Genomic DNA, 26,195 nt, shown 5'->3' with positions numbered 1-26,195 from the left:
ACAGAAGAAAGAGACCTGGAAAAAGGGGGAAAACAGTTGGCAATTTAGATAAAATGTGCATACAAATCAACTTGATTCATTATAAGTAGCAGAAGAGGGTCTTTAACAGAATAAATAACAGAACAACAACAGAAGTGGGTCTTTAAGAGGGACTTAAAGGCAGACAGGATAGGGATGTGCAAATGGAGTCAGGGAGCTCATACTATTGTTCAGGGGCTACCTTGAAGAAGTCATGAAGGTCATTGTGTGGAAGTATGACAATGCGTGGATGAAGTTGAGAGCACTGACAGTGTGGAGAGCAACACCAAGCATGACAAGGAACAATAGGTAGGAGTAGCAGTATTAGGTAGAGTTTTAAAGTTGGTTTATGTAGATTCTAACATTCCGTCCTTTGTTATAACAAGAATATTTTTTTTGCCATTTGTTTCTCTCCTTTCCCTACCAATATCTCCTCTAGTCTTTCCTTTGTATTTTCTTGCAGCAGTTCCCAACTTTCCCCATCCAGTAGGCTTCACAACCATTCCCTTTTGCAGCATTCAGTGATCAGCATTGAAATTGCTAACATTGACATTTCAAGTATCATAATTAGGCTTCTGTGTTAACATTCCAAAGAGATTGTGGGAGGGAGAGCTGACATCTCCCAGAAACATTGCTTCAGGCTGTCTGCAGACTCAGACCTACAACATCGCATCAGTTATAGCTTCACAACCAGTGACTTCTCTTTTTTTCCAATGAAAGCTAAGATTATGCAGAATCCAAATATGCCATGTAGACCACTAAAATATATCAAGTAGGCTGAATCCAGTCCTCAGGGCATCCATCACCTAACCAATGCAGAACTGTTCCTTACTCAGTACATTTTCTAATCCTTTGGATGTTTAAAACTACCCTGGACAAAAGTGATGGAGCTTCCACCATACCTTTTAAGGTACCATTCCATGATCAAAAAGAACTAATTGCCAAGAAGTTTTTCAGTTTTCTCCCATTGTCAATAGCTATTACAATCCTAAACAGCTCCTCTCCCTTTGCTTATAAATTGATCTGGTTTATGTACTTAAAAATGATGCAAAATGCATCACCATTTGTCTTTTGACACATTACATGTGTTATAATTTTATGTACCATTTTATATGAAAATTAATCAGAAAAAATGTCTGGCACAACAAACATTCTACAAAGGTAGGCATATCTATGTAAGATGAGGTACAAAACTAAAGACACCCAACTAGCTTTGCTCACTCTGATAATTACACTGAAGGAAACATAATATCAGAAAGTGCCTTAAAAAAAAAAGGATAGCAATGACAAAAGGCAACAGCAAGCAATTGAAAGCTTGCAACACTACAGAACTAATGAATTATTAGTGCCTCTCTCTTATGGTAGCTACATATAACAGATCCCACTGCAGCAGCCATCATATCTCTGAACTTTACCTCATTAGTTGAAACAGTTCTCTTCTCAACAACCAAAATAGCATTTGCTCTAGTCTTTGATAGTGTGGCTTATCTCAGTGCAAACCAATTCTGAAGACAGACTGCCCATCCAAAAGTAAAAGACGGTTACTCACCGTAGTAACTGTTGTTCTTCGAGATGTGTTGCTCCTATCCATTCCAGTTAGGTGTGCGCGCCGCGCGTGCACGGCTCTTCGGAAGATTTTTACCCTAGCAACTCCGGCGGGCCGGCTGGGCGCCCCCTGGAGTGGCGCCGCTATAGCGCAGGATATATACCCCAGCCGGCCCGTCCGCTCCTCAGTTCCTTCTTGCCGGCTACTCCGACAGTGGGGAAGGAGGGCGGGTCTGGAATGGATAGGAGCAACACATCTCGAAGAACAACAGTTACTACGGTGAGTAACCGTCTTTTCTTCTTCGAGTGATTGCTCCTATGCATTCCAGTTAGGTGATTCCCAAGCCTTACGTAGGCGGTGGGGTCGGAGTTAGATGTTGCAGAACGCAACCGCTAAGCCAGAGGCTGCAACAGCTCTGGACTCCCGGACCAATGAGGCAAAGGTGTGGACCGAGGACCAGGTAGGTGTACAACACATCCCCCGAAAGGGAATGCGAGCCAGGAAGGCAGCTGAGAAGCGTGAGCCCTGGCGGAATGTGCAGCAAGGTGGCTCTATGGAACATGGGCCAAAACAGAAGAGGTGCAGATGCACAACGTCATTGAAGATGAAATCCTCTAGGAGGAGACAGGTATGCCCTTCGTCCGGTATGCCGGTACGATGAAGGTTGTGGGGGCGTTACGAGAGGGCTCTGTCCGCAAGATATAGATTGCGGACGCCCTACAGATGTCGAAGGAGGGCAACCGTTGCTCTCCTTGCAAAGAGAGTGGCTTCGGAAAGAAGACCGGAAGGAAGATATCCTGGTAGATATAAAAGGCCGACACCTCCTTGGGGAGGCAGGTCGGACGTGGTAATAACTGCCCTTGTCCTTGAGGGACACAGTATACCTTGGGCCTATTGTGAGAGTCTGAAGCTCGGAGACTCGTGTGGCCGCAGGAAAGGCTACCGGAAACTGACTTGCAGGACAGTTATATCAACAAGCCTGTTGACAGTGGCTCGAATAGGGCAGTCATAAAACTGGTTAGAACCAGATTGAAGAGCCAAGTTTATGCCGGTACGATGAAGGTTGTGGGGGCGTTACGAGAGGGGAGTGTATAAACGCTCCAAGCCCTGAGGAACCAGATGGAATGGAGCGGGAGCTCGGCGGGAGAAACCTTGCGCGTTTCGGAGCAGCATGAGAAACGCTTCCACTCGGCCAGATACTTCAACCGAATGGACGGTTTTATACCGCCCCGGAGAATCCCGTAGGACCGAGGTCGAACAACGTAACTCGGATCGGTTTAGCCACACAGGAGTCCTGCTGTGAGGTGCAGGGATTACAAGAGCGGGTGGTGAAGGTTGCCGTGATTCCACGTCATGGGGTCTGTGCCAAGAGGGTTGCTACCGACAGGTGTAGCAACATGGTGTGCCAGGGCTGCCCAGGTTACACTGGAGCGATCCCGATCAGGGGCGCTCTGTCCCTGCGGAGTTTGAGTAGGACCTTGTGAACCGGCGGGGACAGTGGAAAGCGTACGATAGATGGCTGATCCACGGCCTCAGGAAAATCCTCCAAGACTGAGCCTGGGGAGAGGCCTTGGAACGAGGAGAATTTCTCTCTCTCTCTTTCCGTTCTCGCAAGAGCGAGGAGGGCTATGCGGGAAAAGACCCAACCTCTGAAAAACGGAATAGATAAATACGGGAGGAAACCCCCACTTGTGAGACAGGAAGGATCTGCTGAAGCGATCCGCCAGCTGAATCGCCTGGTACCCAAGGCAGACTGCTCTCAGCTCTCGGACATTGATGTGTAAGGCCAGCTCTTGCGCTGACCGAAGGCCGTGAGTGCGAAACTACTCCAGGTGCGCATCCAGCTGAGAGATGGGCTGTCTGTCATGAGGGACCCCGAGGGGTGAAAGAAACAGCATCCCCGGATGCACCGGGGAGGACGCCGACTCCCAGTGGAGGGAGCCTAGGCTGCTCGGGGGGAACGAGCCGACCACGAGTATGCCATCTCTGCCCGGGTGGCACACCCAGGTGAGCCATGATTGAAGTGAACAGAGGTGAAGCCTGGCGTGTTTGGTTGCAAACGTGTAGACAGCCATGTGACTCAGGAAACCTAGGCAAGTGCGAGCCCAAGTTGGCGGGAAGGTCCATAGACCTTGTACAATTGTTACCCTTGCCTGAAACCAAGGCTGAAGTAAGCAGGCTCTGGCGAGTCTGGAGTCCAGGACGGCCCCAATGAATTCCCTTCCCTGTATGGGAACCAGAGTGGATTTTACTATTGATCATCAGGCCTAGACACAGGAATAGGTTCGTGTCGATGCCCACATGACTGGTACTTTGGGCCCAGTGGTTCTACGAAGGAGCCACACGCCTAGATACGGAGAACGTGTATGCGACGGTGGCGAAGAAAGGCGGCGACTACAGCCATGCACTTTGAATACCCCTGGGCTGTACAGAGGCCAACCGGGAGGGCCGTATACTGGGAATAACGATGGTAGGCCCCAAACCGAGGGTACCTTCTGTGTGGAAGAGAAATGGCGACATGAAAACACGCGCCCTTCATATCGAGGGCGGCGTACCAGTCTCCGGGATCCCAGGATGGGATGATGGTCGCCCTGGGTACCATGCGGAACTCTGAATCGTGACGTGTTGAGTTCCCGCAGGTCTAGGGTAGGTCTGAGACCTCCCTTCGCCTAGGGGATTAGGTTTCGCCCTTAGGTACCTCCTGTATAGCTCCGATGAAGAGGAGCGTCCGCACCTCTTGCCAGAGGAATCGCTCGTGAGAGGGGTCCTTAGGAGGGGCGAGGATGGGTAGGCTTTTGCCCCATTGGTGGTCAGAAGGACCCTAATTTCGGGTCCTTTGGGGTGCGGATTGATGGCCACGACCGTGTAAGATATGCCTGCTGGCCAAGTCCTGACTTTGTCAAGGCGCAGGGCAAGAGCGGAGGTTGGGGACGGAAACGTCAGCGCTGAATCACCGGCGTGTGCATGCCGAGAGAGAGAGAGAGAGAGAGAGCAAAGTGACCCTGCTGCCCTTTAGGGTCTGCAGCCTAGGGCCAGTGTTTTTAGAGAACAGGCCTGTGCCATTGAAGGGCAAGACGTGTATCGCGTGCCGCAGCTGCGAGGGAAGGCTCGACAACTGGAGCCACGAAACGCGCCGCGTGGCAACACCCGAGGCCAGGGTCATGGCAGCGGAGTCAGCTGCGCCCAACGAGGCCTGGAAGGAAGCTCTCTCCAGCTCCGTCCTTTGCTGCAGGAGGGCATCGAACTCTTGACGGGAGTTCCGAAGAAGCGACTCTGTAAATTTGCCCACTGCTACCCACAGTAGCGGATAAGCAGGGCTTGCTGGTTCGCTACACGAAGTTGCAGGGCCCCCTCCGGGTACATCTTACGGCTCAGTAAGACCACACGCCCAGCCTCTTTGGATTTAGGGGCTGGTCACATTTCGATTATAGGAGGGCCGGAGGGGTATGTTCCTGCCCCCGCCTCATCTGGGGAGGAGGAAGAAGAAAGGCCAGGGACCAGTGGGTCCTGTGTGGGCTCGAGCTCCTGGACAACCTCCTGATCCGGTGGGATCTGGGAGCCCGGTGCCGAACCGGGGGTTGCTCTGTACCGGTCGGACGGGGACGACTAATTGTCACCTCTGGCACCCGGAGCTCCGAGGGAACGGAGCGAGATGGGATCACCGGTACGCCTCTGGCATGGAAGTACACGCAAGGCGTCCAGAATGACCACTGATAGGTCTCCTGGAAGACTCTGGAGGGCACATCGGAAACCAGAATGCTACGCATATGAAGTGTCCGCACGGGACGACACTGATGCGTGGCTGGATGGCCCTGGAGAAGCTGAAAGCTCTTGGTAGAGTCTCCGTCTGTAACTGACGTCGCTCGATGCGGCACCGGGGATCGGTACCGGTAGACAGACCGGTACCGAGAACGGGACCTGCCACCGAAGCTGTGCCGGGCGGTCGACCGAGGGTGCGAGGCTCGATGATCAGGAGTATCTACGAGCGTCCCGGTGCCTGGGGCTTGATCGGTGCTGAGTGTCCCGGACCAGGGATCAGAATGCTGACCGGTGCCGCGAGCACTACTGGTACCAACATGGAGAATGGTGCCGAGACCTAGATCGGTGACGGGACCGAGAACATCTGCGGGACCGCGACCCTGAAAGGTGCCGCTCTGCGGTGCCGAGGTAGGGTGGTTTGATCAAGGCAGGCTTGCCCATCGACTATATAACCCCCACCGGCGGTGCCGGGGGTTGAGGCAGCGCAGATGGTGTCGTTGCAATCAGCCCCCTCGCCGTGGACACTGTCTCCGGCGAGGAGAGAATAGTGAGCTCGACCCTAACTGGCACCACGGATGCAGCTTCATAGCGAGCTCGACCACGGCCCGTACCGGGGAGCGTTCCAGCACCGGACTCGACGGCTTTTGCCTGGCCAGAGTTAATGGTGCGGGCATTGTCGGTGCCGCGGTAGAGATCGGTACCGGGCGATCCGACGGAGCATAGCGCTCGGCTGCGGAGCAGGCGGCTCGGACGCAGCTTCAGGGCGAGCTCGACCACGGCCCGTACCGGGGAGCTTTCCGGCACCGGACTCGACGGCTCTTGTCTGGCCGGAGTTAACGGTGCGGACATTGACGGTGCCGCGGTAGAGATCGGTACCGGGCGATCCGACGGAGCATAGCGCTCGGCTGCGGAGCAGGCGGCTCGGACGCAGCATCCTAGCGAGCTCGACCACGGTCCGTACCGGGGAGCTTACCAGCACCGGACTCGACGGCTCTTGCCTGGCCGGAGCTAACGGTGTGGATACTGTCGGTGTCGCGGCAGACATCGGTGCCGGGCGATCCGACTGAGCATCGCGCTCGGCTGCGGAGCAGGCGGCTAGGACGCAGCTTCCGGTTGAGCTCGACCACGGTGCGTACCGGGGAGCTTTCTAGCACCTGACACGACGGCTCTTGCCTGGCCGGAGTTAAGGGTGCGGATATTGTCGGTGCCGCGGCCGACATCGGTGCCGGGCGATCCGACAGATCATAGCGCTCGGCTGCAGAGCAGGCGGCTCAGACGCAGCTTCAGAGCGAGCTCGACCACGGTCCGTACCGGGGAGCTTTCCAGCACCGGACTCGACGGCTCTTGCTTGGCCGGAGTGAAAGGTGCGGATAGTGTCGGTGCCGCGGCAGACATCGGTGCCGGGCGATCCAACGGAGCATAGCGCTCGGCTGCGGAGCAGGCGGCTCAGACGCAGCTTCCGGGCGAGCTCGACCACGGTGCGTACCGGGGAGCTTTCCAGCACCGGACTCGATGGCTCTTGCCTGGCCGGAGTAACTCTTCATCCTCCAGGAGAGGGGTCCATGCCGAGGGTACGCCGGTAGCGACGGTGGTGCCAGGAGGCCTTGGCGGTACCGGCGATCCGGTGCCAAGGGAGCGCGCCGTGAAAACTAACTAGCGCTCGGCGCCAAGAGTGGAGGAGCAAGAGCTGCCTCCCTCAGGAGCTGTTTAAAATGAAAGCCCCACTCCCCTTTGATCACTGATTAAGGGCCTCACAAATGCGGCACTTATCTGGGAGGTAAGATCCCTCGAGGCACTTAGGAGAAGATCGCTTGTCGGCAGCGGCTTGTGGCCGGCCGAGCATTAGAACACGCTGTGGACCGGGCATCGGACCCGGTACCGAGTGAGGGGAAGGGGATAAACCCCGACCCCTGTAAAATAAATACACTATACTATTCTACAAACAGAGTTAACTACAACTATAAACAGAACGAGAGAAAACTACGAGTAGCTAGGGAAGTGGAGGTCAGCTAAGCTGTGCTCCACTGTTCCAACGGCCGTCACGGGCGGAAAGAAGGAACTGAGGAGCGGACAGGCCGGCTGGGGTATATATCCTGCGCTATAGCGGCGCCACTCCAGGGGGCGCCCAGCCGGCCCGCCGGAGTTGCTAGGGTAAAAATCTTCCGAAGAGCCGTGCACGCACGGCGCGCACACCTAACTGGAATGCATAGGAGCAATCACTCGAAGAAGAACCTTGACATGCAGTAGCAAGACCACTGAATATCCCAGCTAGATTTTGAGAATTATTACTATGAAGGCATTTATATAATCACAGTGATATCTGGGTACACTTGCATGGCTTGAAATGAGGAAGAGTTTTAATATAGGCGACTTGGCAATGTCATTTGGGAAAAAGTAATATATTATTGGAGACACTCACAAGGAAGTCAAGAGTGAATGTGGCTCACACAAAAAAAAAAAAATTTTTTTTTTTTAAATCAAGACTTAGGCCAGGTCTACACTAGAAACTTTTGCTAGCATAGCACAGTGGATTAGAGAAGTAATTTTTGGTGAAACTTCTATACCAGCAAAAGCCGTAGTGCAGGCAAAGTCATACAAGCACAGAAGTGCTCTCGCCAGTATAGCTTACTTTACTCACCAAACCAGTATAAACTATACTGCCGAAAGCACTTTTTGGCCAGTACAGTTGCATCTAAACTAGAAGGGTTTTGCTGGCACAGCTACACTGTCAAAAATTGTAAGTGCAGACTAGGCCTTAGAGAAACAGACAATTAAGAATGACTTTTGATTTGGCCAGAAAGCCACGTCTCCACAGCCTGCCCAAGTAGTCAGCTGCTCATAAAAATAAGGAGATCTAACTTCAAGCCCCATCAGGATTAAAAGACAGATAAAAGTATGGAAGAAAAGGAACTAGTGTGTATATTGTTTTCCTCACAGGATTTAATGAGTTGAACTGGGGAGGGAGAATTAATACAACTTTGTCAGAGTTTAATTAACTAAAATAGCTGCTGTTAGTCACCTTACAAGTTATTCTCCAACCTTACTCAAAGGCAAAAGACAGTTGTGTGCAACTGGAGTGCTCCATGTTCTGTTCATAGATACCACTTATTGCCTTCAAGGTTTTTTCTTTTATTTTATTAAACTGGCATAAACAATACACAGTTCGGAAATAAACTCTTTATATTTTCTCCTTTTAAAAAACATTTATTACTGTCAAATAACCCAAAAGATGTTAACACATTTAGCCAAAACACAGGATTTGCCAAATTCAATTAAACCATTATGTCTGGCATACTGCCTATGACAAAGGCCAATACCTGTTGCTTCAGAGGAAGATGCAACACCCCACTAAAATACTTGAGCAATTGTGCAACAAGGTAAATGGGGTGGGTAGCTCTGATATTCAAATCGTATCCCTGAAGAATGGGATCCTATTGCTCTTACCTTAGCATAACTACAGACATTACTGATCATAAAATAACATTCTTTTCTGATATCATGGTGATCAGCACTACAAAAAAAAATGAACCAGACAGATATAAATCCAGTCACATATTTGATTTTTTGATGTTCTAACTTGAACCCATAAGGTAAGAAAATTCAGAGTTTAAGCTCAAGCTTTGTTACTCCCAGTTTTGCTGGGGGTCTTCAATACATAAAGGGGTGAAAAAGTGATTCTGCATGTACACACCTTTCGATTAAGAATGCCATAATGGAGCTTAGCATTATATTTGAATTTCCTGGCTCTTAAGAATTTCAGTACAGATTCTCCCAGCTAACCTAATGATTTTTGTGGTATAATACACATTCAGCACAAGCCATGTTTCTACAAGTCTTTGGCTCCATCTGCTGACTTTTAACATTAGAAATAATTGACAAGGGCTCAAAACATTAATAGTTTTTGGAACATGTCAAACTTTTTTTTTTTTTTTAATCTTCCACATTTTTCTAAGTGAGTTTCACAAAGTAAAACAATTTAACACACCGACTGTGTGGTCTAATAACTGTCAAAAAAGGGTTGAAGGGTTGAAGCAACAGTGAAACAAACAGTTTTAAAAGGGAGGTATTTGAGGAAGTTTAGGGAAGAATAGTGGGTAAATGGACCGTATTTAGAAAGCTGGTTGAAATCTGGCTTAAGTAACTGGTATCTTACTGGCTCAATTTAATTCACAGAATCACCCCACAATTGAGTGCAAATGGCAACACGACTGGAATAATAATAGGATCCACAGATCCATACTGTAGTGCATTGGCAAGGCTTGATGGAGGGTACTTTACTCAACACCTGCCAACATTGGGTTCAGCTTTGGCCATTTTTCTCAAGCTCTCTGCTTCATGAAAACTACAACTTAACTATATTTATTGAAGACAAAGTCGTACAAATTGCTTTGGGGGCTCAGAAGCCCTAATATTTGTCTTTTCCAGCAGTGCAATATATTTTTCATTCCCACAGATTTCTGATCATTATCAGAGTGCTAGGAACTCAAACTAGATAGTATTTCCAAAGAAAGTACTACACAAGAAATACATTTAATGTGCCCATAAATAGAATAAGGGAGAAGCCTCTGATCCAAACTTTACTTCAGGTGCTTTCACAAATCTGAAAGGGAAGGTTTGTGAACTATTTTTATAGTATAAGTAAGAAACAGAACTTCAATATAATACAGACCAACATTTTCTAACTTTGATGCCTGAAGTTAGGCAACTGAAACTAATATTAAATAGAAGTGGCCTGACTGTCAAGGTGCTGAGCATTCATGACTGCCAGTGACTTGAATGGGAACTGGGGCAATCAACAGCTCTCAAAATCAGGCCACTTTCATTTAGGAGACTAATTTTATGCACCCAAGTTGGTAAATTTTGACCATACATTTTAACCCTTTCTGCACCTTATATCTGTGCACTCTGAAAACACATTCCCATGATCATCTTTGAGGACACACGCACACACAAGAACACTCTTATACTGAATCATCTATGCAGGAATTGTTAAGATATGAGGGATCCTTATTCAACAAGCATCATGAATGACTTCTACATCGGGCTGCAAAAGTCTTAAAAGAGTGGTTTCCTTGGCACAGGTCCCTCCAGGGACCAAGAGGAGTTGGGTTTTTGTTGGGGGTGGGGGATAACTAAGATTAAACAGCATCTGATCCAGACCTTAATGTTCTCCCTTTCTTATCACAAAATAAGCATAAAACTCATTACAGATTTGAGAGAAAAGCTCTTTTGAAAGTAAAATACATAAAACCTCTTATAAGTAACATTACATAAAATGTATATTTTACTTTCTGGCACATATACAAAGGCATTGGATTGTAATTTTCTACAAATTTCTTACAAAAATCCATCAAGATTTTATAATCCACTTGTCATGATAGGTAATTGCTTGTGTTTTTTATAAACAGGTGAAACAATTTAAATAAAATATGAAATAATATAAATTCTGCAAAGAGGTTCATAAGATGTTGCTAGTTGTGCATAAAATCCAAAGAAACTAATCTGTGTTATTTCTCTTAAATGAGACACATGTCCCTAAAATATCTATGAGTGAAAATGTTCTCAGATCAAGTGGGTTCAGAAATATATTTTATGCAAAGTTTCACTTGGAGAAAATTTCCATTATAATCTGATTTTGGATTTAAACAAACTTTTATATCAGGGAAATCCTTAAAATATAATCACACAAACAAATTTAATAATCTTTAATGTAATTTTCACAAATACAAAAAAATTCACAAAAATAAACATGCATGCTTTAATGCATCATGCACACTTTTGACTATTACTTCTAGAGCACAAATGTATTCTCTGTCAGAGTCTATCTAGTCCTTCAGTGAAGTTAAAAAGCAGATGTTCGTGACACCACAGCCACTGGAATGACATCAAATAGGGGATTAAAACTTCACTGCAGATTGGAGCAGAAAGAATCTGGCTGTAAGGGAGAATGATTTTGAAAAACAAAACCAAAAAGCAATAACCCAATGTTAAGACAGAGCAGGTAAATACGCAAAATGCCACTGTGGTTCTAAAAGCAATGTTATATCAGACATAATGCACATCCTGGATGTTTTATGTTATGGACTGGAAGAGAGAGACAGACAGCATGTGTGCGAATTAAGTGTTAATAGCAACACAACCTGAACCCCCTCCAAAAAAAAACCTCACTTCTTTTTTTTCCTTTTTACTCACTTCTGAATGGGCTTTTCTCTTCTTTTAAAAAAATGAATTAAAAACCAACATGTACTTTGCCCTTCTCTTAGTGTTTCTACTGGCACCCAACACTCGGGTATTTAGCACAGTATATTACTAAAAAGTCTGTGGTCTGGCATCAGAAAAGTATTTTATATCCAATTTATTTGTCTGGGTTTATCTGCTGCTACCTCAACACGATCAGAAGTCCTCATCTCCTCAGCAAATTCATTTCCTTCTAAAAGTAACTTAATACCAAAAATAGAATAGGGTACTAATGGGACATCTGGAATCTCATCAACAGTTTCTGGTACTGAGCAGTTTTTGACAACCCTGGAATGGCATGTTAGTCCGAGACCCCAAGCCAACCTAAATTTTTGTATACGTACAAAATCCCTGGCACCTCCTCAGACAAGAACATAGAACTAAAGGGAGGAAAGACATGAAATACACGTTCTGACATATCTGAAGGCACATGGTTCTCTTTAAGGTTTCTTCTCCCTGGCACTGTTCTGTGCCATACTCCAGGATATTCACTGGAAACTTTGCATAAATGTATTTCTGAACCCACTTGATCTGAGAACATTTTCACTCATAGATATTTTAGGGACATGTCTCATTTAAGAGAAATAACACAGATTATTTTTATTTTACAAAACTCATAGACTCCAATCCATTTACATTAAAGTCTCTAGTGTTGCCTTGTGACAGGAGTGTTGTTTCACAGGCACAACTGGTCATTTCTTCTGGTCCTGGTAAAATACAATCATTCCTATGGTTTCATTTTGAGTGGCTGTGGTATATTTGCAGATTCCCTGTGTTCTAAAGACTTTAATTTAGTGACTGCTACTCTTTACAAGAAGGACCAATCTCAACTGGAAAAAAACACTCCCCTTACTGTCTACTGAGAGCTTCATAGAATAAAATTTGATTGATTTGTAACAGTATATTTTCTTTTCCCATATCACTGCTTAATTAATCTGTTGTTGTCTTATGTACTAAGTACATATTGTACATCAGGACAAAAATCCACCTCCAGTGTTGCTCATTACACCAGGTGTATCACACACACACAACTCATTGGGCTCTCAAAAGAACATCAAAACACCTCAACTACTAGAGTGAAGAGCCAGCAGGGACATAGTTTGGGCCCTACCAAATTCACGGCCATGAAAAACACATCATGGATCATGAAATCTGGTCTTTTGTGGGCTTTTACCCTTACTGTACGGATTTCACAGAGGAGACCAGCATTTCTCAAACTGGGGGTCCTGACCCAAAAGAGAGTTACAGGGGGGTCACGAGGTTATTTTCGGGGATTCGCGGTATTGCCACCCTTAGAAGGTGCCCTCAGAAGCTGGATGGCCAGAGAATGGCAGCTGTTTGCCAGGCACCCATCTCTGAAGGTGGCACCCCGCCAGCAGCAGCACAGAAGTAAGGGTGGCAATACCGTACCATGCCACCCTTACTTCTGCTCTGCTGCCTAGAGAGCTGAGTGGCCAGAGAGTGGTGGCTGCTGACTGAGGGCCCAGCTCTGCAGGCAGCAGCGCAGAAGTAAGGGTGGCAATACCATACCTGCCATCCTTACTTCTGCACTGCTGCAGGCGGTGGCTCTGCCTTCAGAGCTGGGCTCCCAGCCAGCAGCTGCCGCTCTCCAGCTGCTCAGCTCTGAAGGCAATACTGTCACCAGCAGTAGTTTAGAAGTAAGGATAGCAGTACCGCAATCCCCCCTACAAACAATTCCTTTTTGGGTCAGGACCCCTACAGTTACAACCCCATAACATTTCATGTTTAAATAGCTGAAATCATGAAATTTACAATTTTAAAAATTCTATGACCGTGAAATTAACCAAAATGGACCGTGAATTTGGTGGGGCCCTAGACGTATATCAGGCACCAGAGTAAAAAAATTAGAGGTCCCAATGCCTTGTGAAAAATTTGTTTAGAGACCATCCCATTTCTATTTCATTTTTCTGTATCTGTCTTCCGCATTGAAAAATAAGTACTCCTGACATCTGCTTGTAAACAGGATCTTCGTTTTCAAAGAGATAATTTGCTCCTGTTGTTGATTTTCACCATGCGTGAACAGCAAGTCGAAAGGTCATCTCTTATACCATTCTTTTGCATGGTCTATTGCATATCCTGTATTCAGAAGATATAAAAAATCAGGTGGACCCAGATTCTAAAAATGGTCCCACTTTGGTCCATCAGTAAATATAAATATAAGATCAAAGGCAGGGCTACTATCAAGTCTGCAAAATTCACTAAATTTATATTACAAAATAAAGTAACTTACATATTTGTCCTGGATAAAGGCTAGTTGGCCATATAAAGTGTTAGGCATTTATTCCTGTGACATCCCTTTCATTAGGGTAAGAAAGAAAATCCAACTTTATTTTGTGGTATATGTTTCTATGCTAACTGTTGTGACTGTGAAGAGCTTGGGAGTTTGTAGTTTCAATTTCAGTCAGTTGTAATGGAAAATCTCTATCTAGGCATTTTATATAATGCTTATCTCTGTGTTATCTGGGCGAGCTTGCATATTATGCCAATGGGTATTCTAAACACAGGCACGCTAGTACTGCTTCTTCTTTCCTTACATCATAAGGAGGTACTAATAATTATTAATATAGTATTGTTACAGGAATGCTGAGGTGAATAAATTATTCTTGCATATTATTCTGACAATCCATGTTACTGTCACAGTCAGAAGATGACATTCATGTGATGAGCTGGAGGAGACTTTGGAAACAAAGCTAGTTTTCATGCAAATTTACCTAGCAATCACAAGAAAGAATAAAGTATATTTGACCCCCTCTTATGGTCAAATACTAAAATTCATCTTAACAGCTCTGCTTGAGCAAGTAGGAGCCTCAGCATTTGGATGATATACTTTTCACCAATTCCCAGATGTGAGAGGAGCTTTACACTATGTAGGATCAAGGGTCAACCAAGCAAAATGCTGTTTGTATTGCTCTGATTTTTAAAAGCATGATCAAATGAAGATTTCTATATGGATGACCAAGGAAGAACAAAAGAGACATTCCCTTCCCTTATCCTGGTTACTGAAATGTTGCCAATGCCTTCAGCAGTTGAGCTTTACATATTAAAAATGTGATAGTAGCTCATTGCCCTACCAAACCCATTTGTATTACAGCCACAGCAAGAATGTACTGTGAAAGATACATTTACCATATAGGTTACCTTTCCAATTACCATTTAACCATTTAAATAGGGTTTCTGCTCAAATGTTATGTGTACGTGCATGTGGGTCTGCTCTCAATTGAATTATATGGAGAACAATTCTACCTGATAAATAAAAAGCAGATCAAAACTAACATTTGGAAAGCAAAATATTTTTTTTTTAAAAAGCTAATGAACTGGCAGCAGTAATACTTAAGCAAACAAGCTTTGCAAACAGAAAACAGCTATCTTTTGCTTTCTAGTTACCATGAAGTTTAAATTGAAGGCACTTTGATAGAAGCTTGTAGCTCTTGTAATAGTGCCCAACAGTTGATAACTAACATGGTTTCAATCTAATGTTGGATTGTGGTTTCCCCAGTCCCAAGAAAATGACACTTAGTCATTTCCCCAGACAACAAGCTCAATCTCCCCCTTGAGTGGGGAAAAAATCCATTAAAGAAATTCAGTTAGGTTCCTTCCTTGATGGCCTAGGAGCAGCAGCAGAGTCGGCCCAATTTATGCATTTGCCAAGGGACAAAGGGCATGTTAGATGGTCCAATAGACAGTTATACATACATGGAAATGGAGAGCAGTCCCACAGAAAGGACTTTTTGAATCCTCTGAAAACAGATTCTAGACAACTGGAGACAGAAGGTCTATTAACTACCTGACCAGAAAATCCTGTATATCACTTACCAACAACTCCAGCTGCAGACTACAATGTCAGAACAAGTTTCACAATACTAGGAGAGCCAGGTGTATTTCAGGCAAGACACTGTACCACCATCCTTGGCCCTTCCTCCCTCACACACATATACAAACAACTCTACTAAAGTAACTCCATTCTCATCTGAAACATTGCCTGCCTAGGGTTTTTATTCCGTGTTCAACTTGACATCTCCTAATATATCAGATCTCTTATACCTTTCCCAAGCAGAGACCAACATACTGCCAAATTGTTTCAAGTTGCACATTTGTCTCATCAACATGGAAAAATGTCCATCAGAGATTAAGTTTAGATGATCCCATTTTTCACTTTCAACTGGAATAATTCTTTTATTATACTCTAAGAGGATAGAAGCATTGCCGAGATGAGGCACTTATCCCTAAACTGGCGGTAAGGAAGGAATTCACATCTTCTGAATAACCCTTTCTGGCCAAGGGGCTTTGAAGGAGTTTATGCCCAGTCTTCCTTGTCTAGAACTGGGTACCCAGAATATGCATCACCCAAAAAATTGCAAATCAGTTTTCAAATTTAGCATTTGAAGAGTTAATTAAATGGCACTAGGCAAGCCACTTTCCCCTCATAAAGGATCACATTAAATACATACAAGCTCCAGATATATAACGTATGGTTTGTATTAGCAATGCTCAGGTTGGCTGCTCTCCCTCTGGCTTTCTTCCCTTCTCCTCTACCAAGCGGCGGGAGGAGGGAGAGGGAGGCGGGGGGGGGGGGGGAAGAATGAACATTCTTATATACATCTACCTCCCTCTCTTCTGTGTCTTTTCCCTGGTCCTGAATAAAATGAACCCTAAAATTCAGAGCCCTAACCTATCCAAATCACACCTGTTCTGTAAGAACACTTCATACAAACCACTGCCAATAGGAACAGAAATGCAGTATATTAGTTATTAGGTACAGATGTTGCAGAGAGCAGGCAAAAATATAGAGGTTTTCCAGTGCCTATTCAAAGTCCAAGGCATTAATTTAAAATTGTTCTTTCAAAAATTAAAGAGAGACTATAGGAATGGCAACTACGTTAAGCTTGAAAAAAATGAACTGAAACATCTGAGATATTAAGATTCAGATTCAGTAACATTAAATACATGTAAAAAAAATAGTGGAACTGGTTTCTAAAGAAGCTGAGCACCTGCTGTTCCTACTAATATGAATATGATTTGTGGGGGCTCAGCCCTTTTGAAAGGTCAGGGCAAATATATCTGAAGAGCCATTTGAAGGTCTTAAGGTCAGGTCCTTACTCGACTACTTAACTACACAAAATAGAGCTCATAAGCCCTTTTCACATTCAACAACTGATGGTATCCTAAGCATCTGAAGTAGAATATTTACTATCACAGGCCAAATCATACACAGTTTACTTATATAAGTAACCCCCCCAGCATACGTAAAGCAAGCAGGATACGACCTTATGTGAGTAATTCTTTTTAGAAATGGAGCGAAGGAAAACTCTCAGAAACCCTACCTCAGTAAGTGACCAATACAAATATTTAAGCTTAAGTGTATTTGTAATTTTAAGGTATATGTTTGAGTTACTGATCTGGGATTTAAAGATTTTTTAAAAAAATAATTATATGAGTAGGATGGTCACCAAGACATAATTATATTCATCTACTAAATTCACTTCACTAATTTTTTTTTTTTTAGATTTTTCTGAATTATCCTATTTCTGTTTTATAGCATTTCAAATAAAAAAAGAAAGCTGAATGAAATTTACATTAAAATGTTGTAATGATGTGTTATAGCAAAACTTAAAAGAAAAAAGAACCCCAGCAGGCTCTACAAACAAGGCATATCAAGAAAACATCATTTACCCTCTAAATAGGACATCTCAGACTAATTATACTTTTATTTTTTATTAATAATTTCATTTTTAAAACAGGTTAAATAGCTTTTCTTATGACTGTAAGCCCTTTGGGGCAGGGAGCAGGTCTAGTTTTGATCTTCAAACGCACCTATCGCATTGATGATCCTGATCAGGCTCTCTAGCAACTATGGTAATATACTGGGCAAGTAACAACCACAGCATGCCTCAGTTTTCCTATCAGTGCAATGAGGCTAAGGATACTCACCCACCTTTCTAAAAGCACTTCACAATTTATTAATTAAAATGTGCTAAACAAAGACTAAGCGCTTGACTACATCAACATTTAGGTTGCATCTGGCAGGCTACTGGAGGGTAGCGTCACACACCAGCTTGCTGCAAACTAAATGAAATGGGCCTGCATACCAGTGGTTTTAAAACTTTTTTTCTGGCGAATCAGTTGAAGAAAACTGTTGATGCCCATGACCCAACAGAGCTGTGAATGAGGGCTTTGGGGTGTGGGAAGGGCTCAGGGTTGATGCAGAGGGTTGAGGTGAGGGGGGTGATGGCTGCAGGGTGGGGCCAGGAATGAGGGGTTCAGGGTGTGGGAGGGAGCTCTGGGCTGAGGAAGGGGGTTGGGGTATGGGAGGGGGTCAGGGCTCTGAGATGGGCTGTGCCCCGGAAGCAGTCAGCAGCAGGTCCAGCTCCTAGGCAGAGGTGTACAAGTGGCTCTGTGCGACTCTCGCCCACAGGCACCACACAGAGCCAGTGCTCGGGGCAGGGGCAGTGCGCAGAGCCTCATGGCCCCCTCGCCTAGGAGCCACACCTGCTGCTGGCTACTTCCAGGGCGCAGTGCGGTGTCGGAACAGGTAGGGACTAGCCTGCCTTAGCTGGGCAGCACCACCGACAGGACTTTTAATGGCTCGGTCGGCGGTGCTGACCAGAGCCGCCGTGACCCAGTGCCTTACATTCCGCAACCCAGTACTGGGCTGTGACCTGCAGTTTGAAAACCACTGCTGTACACAAGCCCTAAGTATTAGTAGTATTGAAATCTTGAATTTTTAACCATCTCTCTGCTTTAACCTAAATTCTCATAGTAAGGTATACTTACAACAATATGTCAAAACATATGTTTTACTAACTAACATCAGTCCTAACATGAATGGATAATTACAAATAAGAACCTCACTACCCAGCCCCGGAACCCGTTTTTATAAAGGTAGTAGCAGAAATGTCACATTATATAAACAAATGCAGTTTGTAAACTGGGAGGAGGAGGAGATTTAAAGACCATTGGAGTAATCCCAAAGGATTCAGAATCAGAATTCTGCCAATATTATGTTTTCATAGCAGAAATCCTAGGTTCATGCTCTTCAAAGTGAATCAAATACTATCAAACAAATGGTACTAAATTGCCTGGATAGAGAATAGTTCGCTGTGTCAAAGCTTTTTGCCAAACACATATATATAATTTTTCTCTTTGCGGTATAATCAACCCCAGATGGCAATTTACATAGGCACTTTAGTAGGTAAAGGAATCCGAGCGCTGTTGGCATTCTCAGCCTCAATCAGAGAAAGCACTGGGCGTTCGAGAATGTCACTGTTTATTTTTAATTGCTGTGTCCCTCCTTTGTGCAAGTTCAAGCGGTCAGAGATGTCGAAGTCCATTAGTAGAATTAGAAAGTGATGCCACTTTATTTGGTGAGAGGGTTCCTCAAATTTTAAAAAACAGCTGGTTTGCAATGTCCCCAAATGCCCAGTGGGCACCAGCTGTCAATCTCAGTTATCACAGGGTCGGGGCAAAGAAAGGTCAGTAAGAGTCATGAACCACAGTGTGCTGTGAAATGTGCTTCCTCAATTACCTTGTAGGCCTGAAAAAGGTTTCACCTTTAGTAGGTATACTAGCCCAACTCTGTGTGGGACAAGCAAGATGGAGGATGAGTCGCCTCTCTTTTCTGTGCCTCAGTTCCTCTCTCTGTAAAATGGGAATAATGTCACTGACTTACCTCATGAGCTGTCAATGGTACAATATGAGTTCCCACACTGTGCATTACTTTACAGAACTAAGAAGAGACAGGTTCTGCCTTCAGGGAGCTTTACCTAAGCAAGCTCGTAAAAGGATTAATTCATCAGTGTTTGTAATTCATCAGTGTTTGAAAGTGCTAAGAAAGCCTAATATGCAAATTGCTATATGCTGTAAATGCAAAGTGTTTTGTCTTCTCCTTCCCTAACTTCATTCCTCCCCACAATCTCACCACAGTTGGTGCAAAAGCCACCTCCTCTGCAGCTCTTCATGTGTGGAAAAGATTCCCCCCCACCCACATTGCTGCCTAACAGACTTCATCTCTTTCCAAATCTCATTTTAAATTATCTCTTACCTATTTCACCTAATAAATCTGAGGAAAATAATCTGCAATACATAAATTACTCAACACACTTTGCCTTTTTTTGTTTACATATTATCACAAACAGAGCACGTAATTCTCAAATGCATTCATCCAAAAATTTTCTGAAGATCCTTGAGCCAATAATTCTTGGCCTGTAGTTCATCCAAACTGCAAGTCTTACAATCAAATATATCAATGTGTATATTCAATGGTAAAATTTGTAATTTGAACTGTTCTTCAATCAGCAAAGCACAAATTGCAAATTTTACAAAAAATATACAATTCAACATTCATTTTTGACAAATAGCCAAGCTATGTATTCATTCTTAGCAAGCATTTGTACTAGAAAAAGATTGTGCAGTAAAATATGCAAAGGAAATGTGAAAGGGTCACTAACAAATTAAGATTCATTTCTGAACATGAAGAAATAATTTGTGGAATTATTTCCTCCCCCTGTTCACTCAGCTCATAGAATCATAGAACTTAAGATCAGAAGGGACCATTATGATCATCTAGTCTGACCTCCCGCAAGATGCAGGCCACAAAAGCTGACCCACCCACTCCTGAAATAATTCTCTCCCTTGATTCAGCTGTTGAAGTCCCCAAATCCTGATTTAAAGACTTCAAGTAGCAGATAACCCTCCAGCAAGCGACCCCTGCCCCATGCTGCGGAGGAAGGCGAAAAACCTCCAGGGCCACTGCCAATCTACCCTGGAGGAAAATTCCTTCCCGACCCCAAATATGGCGATCAGCTGAACCCCGAGCATGCGGGCAAGACTCTCCAGCCAGACACTCAGGAAAAAGACTTTCAATATCCCAACATTGACCCTCGGTACTAATTACCAGTGGTCGCACGTTATTGACCTATTGACTAAATCACGTTATCCTATCAAACCATTCCCTCCATAAACTTATCAAGCTTAATCTTAAAGCCAGAGAGGTCCTTCGCCCCCACTGTTTCCCTCGGTAGGCTGTTCCAGAATTTCACTCCCCTGATGGTTAGAAACCTTCGTCTAATTTCAAGCCTAAACTTCCCGACTGCCAATTTATAACCATTTGTTCTCGTGTCCACATTAGTACTGAGCTGAAATAATTCCTCTCCCTCCCTGGTATTTATCCCTCTGATATATTTAAAGAGAGCAATCATATCTCCTCTCAACCTTCTTTTGGTTAAGGAAAACAAACCGAGCTCCGCAAGTCTCCTTTCATACGACAGGCTTTCCATTCCTCGGATCATTCTAGTGGCCCTTCTTTGTACCCGTTCCAGTTTGAATTCATCCTTCTTAAACATGGGAGACCAAAACTGCACACAGTACTCCAAATGAGGTCTCACCAACGCCTTGTATAACGGGACTAGCACCTCCTTATCTCTACTAGAAATACCTCGCCTAATGCATCCCAAGACCGCATTAGCTTTTTTAATGGCCACATCACATTGCCGACTCATAGTCATCCTGCGATCAACCAGGACTCCGAGGTCCTTCTCCTCTTCCGTTACTTCCAACTGGTGCGTCCCCAGCTTATAACTAAAATTCCTGTTAGTCATCCCTAAATGCATAACCTTACACTTCTCACTATTGAATTTCATCCTATTACTAATACTCCAGTTTACAAAGTCATCTAAATCTCCCTGGAGGATATCCCGATCCTTCTACGAATTGGCAATACCTCCCAACTTCGTGTCATCCGCAAACTTTATCAGCCCACTCCTACTTTTGGTTCCAAGGTCAGTGATAAGCTCCCCCTCTTAATAGCTCACTCTCTCTGTTGTTATTTACTATATCCCTATAACTCTATTGCATAACTCTGTTAGCAGAGACAGTTTGTAGGAAAGATACTATTTAAAACAGTGCTCTGGTCTATCACTAAAGATCAGAACCCCTTGCCCAGGCCCTCACTGGACCAGAATGCCTGGGGAGAGCTGAGGAAGCAGCATGCTCAGTCTGTGTGGGTCTGAGCTCCTCATAACACTTCTGCAGTGACATCCTCTAACCTAGGAGTTATGTTGATGACCTCCAAAAGGAATCCCATCCAGGTTTCTTCAGCCAAAGGAAGGCGGTTGTTAGTGTGCAACTAGATGGGTCCATTTAAATCAGCAGCTGCAGAATGTTTCTTAAGTCCTGGCTCACTTCTCTTAGTTAACTATAAGACCAGAGGCAGAGCATTCTAACCAACACCTGTGAATTGGACCTTCCCCCACCAGACACATCAGGGGTGCCCAGTCTCCTTTAAGGGATAATATATTTCAAAGAAAAAAATGGCAAGGAACTGCTCAGTTGACACAGAAATGTAAAGGGGCTTTTTTGGAAGGCCTTTTGACTTTCTCGAGGGTCTGTAAAATGTCAAACTGCAGCAAGCCACATGCTGTCACCCAGTAGCCCTCTCAGAATATGCTGACATCCAAGAAATCCATGGCACATGCAGAGATATGTACGTCAAACACTTTCATGCCGTCTTATTGTCATTTTCTTATTTTCCTAGTTTCCTCGTATCTCAGGAAATCTACCCTGATTCTTATACAGCCCCAGTCATTATGCTAGCTGGTATCCAGAATGCAAGGCCCACAAAGAAGGGGTGGGGGGCACTGCTGAGTCCTTAGGCATTTCATATCTAGGAAATCAGATTCAAATTTGCCCACTTGACATTGTACAGCTAATGCACTAACCTTGGCCTCCTCTCTGTCCCTTCCACATGACAGTAAAGTTGAGCAAGGAGAAGGGGGGGGCTCCACTCTTTTTGGCTGCCTAGTTTGTTTAAAACTTCTCCTTCCAGGGCCCCCTCTCTTTAAATCTCACCTTCAAGCTTCCATTTCCCTTGCAAATGAGATTCTGTAAGCCACTGGACAATGCCATGTTACAAGTTATACTATATCCCAAATGACTGAGTTTCTACCATCCTTGCCTGCTCAGCCTGGGCTAAAGCAGCACAACAGGAAAATAAAGAAATTAACAAATAAATGGACAAACTAAGAAACAGAAAATAACATGCTGTTCCCTGTTGAGTCTCTCTCAGTCTCGTGGAGCTGGGGGACAGAGACACTCACCTTCAGGGCAGGAATCTCCACATTATCACCTAGGCTAACGGAGCCAGAAAGAACAGTCCCTGTCATCACTGTGCCTTGACCCTTGATGGAGAAACAGTGGTCGATGGCCATAAGAAAGGGTCCCGTGGGATCTCTTGTTGGCAGGTAAGCCTGAGACTTCAGGACCTGAAAGACAGACAAAAGACGTACCACGTCTTGGTGAAATGTCATGACAGGCATGATGCAAAAAGAGATGATTGATTCAATAAACTTGTAGTTTTACTGACTTCAGGAGTCCCACAACAAGCTTGAAATAGACCAATGCCAAATAAACTGTGCATGTTACAGAAGAGATGTACACTTAGCAGCAGCAGGAGGGGATTGATTTTCTGCCACAGAAAGATTTGGTGCTGCACATTCAGCTTGGTTAGCAAAACTGTGCTACAGATAAAACTCCTATGAAACTAAACAGAAACACTGTGGCAAAAGAGAATGAAAAACCCTGCACTCCTTAGCTTAAAAATAATTGCCAGTGCCATTTTAAAGTGCATTTTACCACTACAGCTTCTCAGATTTGAAGGAGGAGAGTTTGCTACATACGTAATCTTAAAATGCCTCAGAAAACTCATCCTGTAAGAAATACTGTGTTGGAATAAGACAAGAGAATTTAAATCAGACTGATTTAGGATTTATGTGGACATTTCTTGGAGGAATAAACTATTTCCATAGCGCTCGCTCTCTCTCTCTCTCTCTCTCTCAAAAGCGCCATCTTCATTAAGCTCAGGATAAGCTTACCAAGGCTAGGATTTCATTGCATTTTACTAACAAAATGTTTGTTAAAATACAACAGCAAGACGAAAAAACCTTACTTATTGTGGGCTGCAGTAGTATGGTCAGTGATGGTTCAGGGACCTGGTTCACATCTCAATCCTAGTCCCAATTGCGAGAATTATGGTAATACATGCTGAATATGGTACAACTGTTAGTGTTTGCTCATAAAAAGGCATAGGACAGGAACAGCGGGTCAAGACTGAGATGCTCTGGTAGAAGAATGGGAGATAGGTCCAGAACTAAAATAGCAGGGATGAAATACTGAGGAAGAATGGCAGTGTTTGCACAGAACTGGTGTGCTCTTACAGTACTGAGATTCCCTTGAGCAGAAACTGAAAGTTGTGCTAAATTATACAGTTGTTTTGATATGTAGATATGTCTCCTAGCAACAAGGATTTAACATCAAACCCAATGTCTCGTTACCCAGTATCTGAACCCAGATATCCACCGTGAGCAACCCAATGCACTGCACACTCCACACTCTGACATGATAAGAATCTAGTAACACACTAAAATAACAGTCCAGTTTATTGTAGATAGGGGTGGTAGAAGCACCTATAAAGGTTGTCCGACACTTCCCATTATAACATGATGTGTTCAGTTGCTTACAACTTTGTCAAATTAACTGTTTGGGCTGAAATTTTACATGCCTCAGGCTGAATTTCTTTGGAAAGTTTCAGCTAAAACAGTTCAGCCATTTCAAAGAATTAGGTTAGGAAAAACTATACTGTTTTGTCATTTAAAAAAATCCTGGTAACATTTTCTTTGAAAAGTTTTAACATCCCCCACTTGGGAGCAAGGACTTGTAATTTGGCAGGGAGTAGCCTATATGCCAGGGATGTGCCTTTTGTTGCCCATGTGAAAATCCATTCATATTTGGCCAAGTTAGAAGCTTTGAAAATATCTTTAGATATTTAGAGTTTAGCAGCTAAAATGACTCTTCCCCTCACAGCACCTACATGTGCCTAGACTGCGCATGTGTCATCCCCACATTGTAAATGAGCATGCTCAAGCCTAGGCCTATTGAGGCAAAGCTGGATTCTCCTGTAATTGCAACTCCGTCCTAAGGTGCAGGCAGGCACCAGAACTGACAGAAGGAAGCCTGTCTCTTCTGTACTATTAATAACGCCCCCCTGGCACACAGCCAGCATGGAGGAGAAAACCACCTGATCCAAACACAGAGGGGACAAAAACGGGGATGGGGAGAGGGAAAAATAAATTGGGACACGGAACCTAATGAGACTAGAACTGGAAGGGTTAGGGGGCACTAGGACATACTGGGTAAAGAGACTGGGATTGTGAACCAGTGAGAGAGGGAATGGGGCAGAAGAGTAAGGAAGAGGAGACAGTTATGACAAGGAGCAAGAGGGCTGGGGAGAACTGGGCTTGGCTGAGAAAAAAGACTGGGACAGAGGGATGGGAAATAGACAGAGAGAAACTGGGGGAGGGATGTTGGGACTCTCTGTAGAGAGCCTGGCGGGGGAGACCAAGACTAGTTGGGCAAGGAGACCGGAACTAGGATGACATGCCTGAGGAATTAAGCCTGGGAACACAAAGAGAACACGAATGGAATGAGCCAGAGGAAAGGAAGAGACAGGACTAGGATGGAAACATGCACAGGTTAAAGGGGTTGGAGGAACTCAAGATTCCCAAGGCTCACCATTCCTGCTGCTATCAGCAAATAGCCAGGAAACCCACTGGCAAAGTGGGTGCCTTATTTCCACAGGGCTGGTCCACATAAGAAGATGACAACCTATTATTGCTATCAGTTACTCCATTAGCTCAAGTGGCAGAGATCTGTGAGATAGATCAAAGGGTTCCAAACACTGCTGATGACCTATGTAGATGACAATATGATGCCATATAATGGAATTTGGGTTTTTTAGTTTGCTTTTTTAAAAACCTGGGAAAGTTCACAAAAAGTAATGTTAAAAAACGTTATTAAGGTTGCAAAGTCAAGCACTCAAAAGTTAGGAAATGACAAAACTAAGGTTTCCTGTGCAGCCTTAATTCAGCCCCCTTCTGCATATCCATTATATATAGTCTTTAATTGCATGATCAACTATTTTTATAATAGGACCCCTGCCTCAAGTCAGTGCCATAGGAAGGACCATGCTGTGGGAATGAATTAGCATGGTGTAATGAAGGAGGCTGTTGTCTCTATGACCCCAACCTCATCTGTTGCAGAAGTTGGAAAGTGGTCTGATTTGCAGAAGTACTGAACACTCACAGCTGCAACTCTACTCAGTGGAATGCTATGAACATATGAAATTATATATAATGCTAAGTACTATGAAAAATCAGTTACAGGCATCTCAAATTGGGCACCCAAAATCAGCAGACAATTAAACTCTCTGAACCTCAGCTCCCCATATATATCATGGGAATAATACTACCCCCTCATCTCACAAGGGTGTTGTGAAAATAAAATCATTAATGTGCGTGAAGCACTCAAATGCTATAGTGATGACTGCCCTTGGGGGGAGGGATAGCTCAGTGGTTTGAGCATTGGCCTGCTAAACCCAGGGTTGTGAGTTCAATCCTTGAGGAGGCCACTTAGGGATCTGGGGCAAAAAATTGGTCCTGCTAGTGAAGGCAGGGGGCTGGACTCAATGACCTTTCAAGGTCCCTTCCAGTTCTAGGAGATTGGTATATCTCCAATTATTACCTTTACCTATTACCCTTGAAAAGTCCATGAGGAAATGAATAATTCT

General features: G+C 44.5%; 1 protein-coding gene across 5 annotated transcripts in view; it reads right to left on the bottom strand.

The window, feature by feature from the left end:
* The window catches only part of EEFSEC (eukaryotic elongation factor, selenocysteine-tRNA specific), a 187,085-nt gene that overhangs the window by 87,731 nt on the left and 73,159 nt on the right, over positions 1-26,195 (bottom strand). For all 5 annotated transcript variants that reach the window (XM_045025148.1, XM_045025147.1, XM_045025149.1 and 2 more), the window contains exon 4: positions 22,672-22,836. In XM_045025148.1, the coding sequence (XP_044881083.1) occupies positions 22,672-22,836 (165 nt within the window). The remainder of the gene's footprint in view (positions 1-22,671; positions 22,837-26,195) is intronic.

This window comes from Mauremys mutica, chromosome 7 (assembly GCF_020497125.1).
Source record: "Mauremys mutica isolate MM-2020 ecotype Southern chromosome 7, ASM2049712v1, whole genome shotgun sequence".
Lineage (NCBI taxonomy): Eukaryota > Metazoa > Chordata > Testudines > Geoemydidae > Mauremys > Mauremys mutica.
The sequence above is the reverse complement of the archived record's forward strand: the minus strand, read 5'-3'. Positions and strand labels throughout refer to the sequence as shown.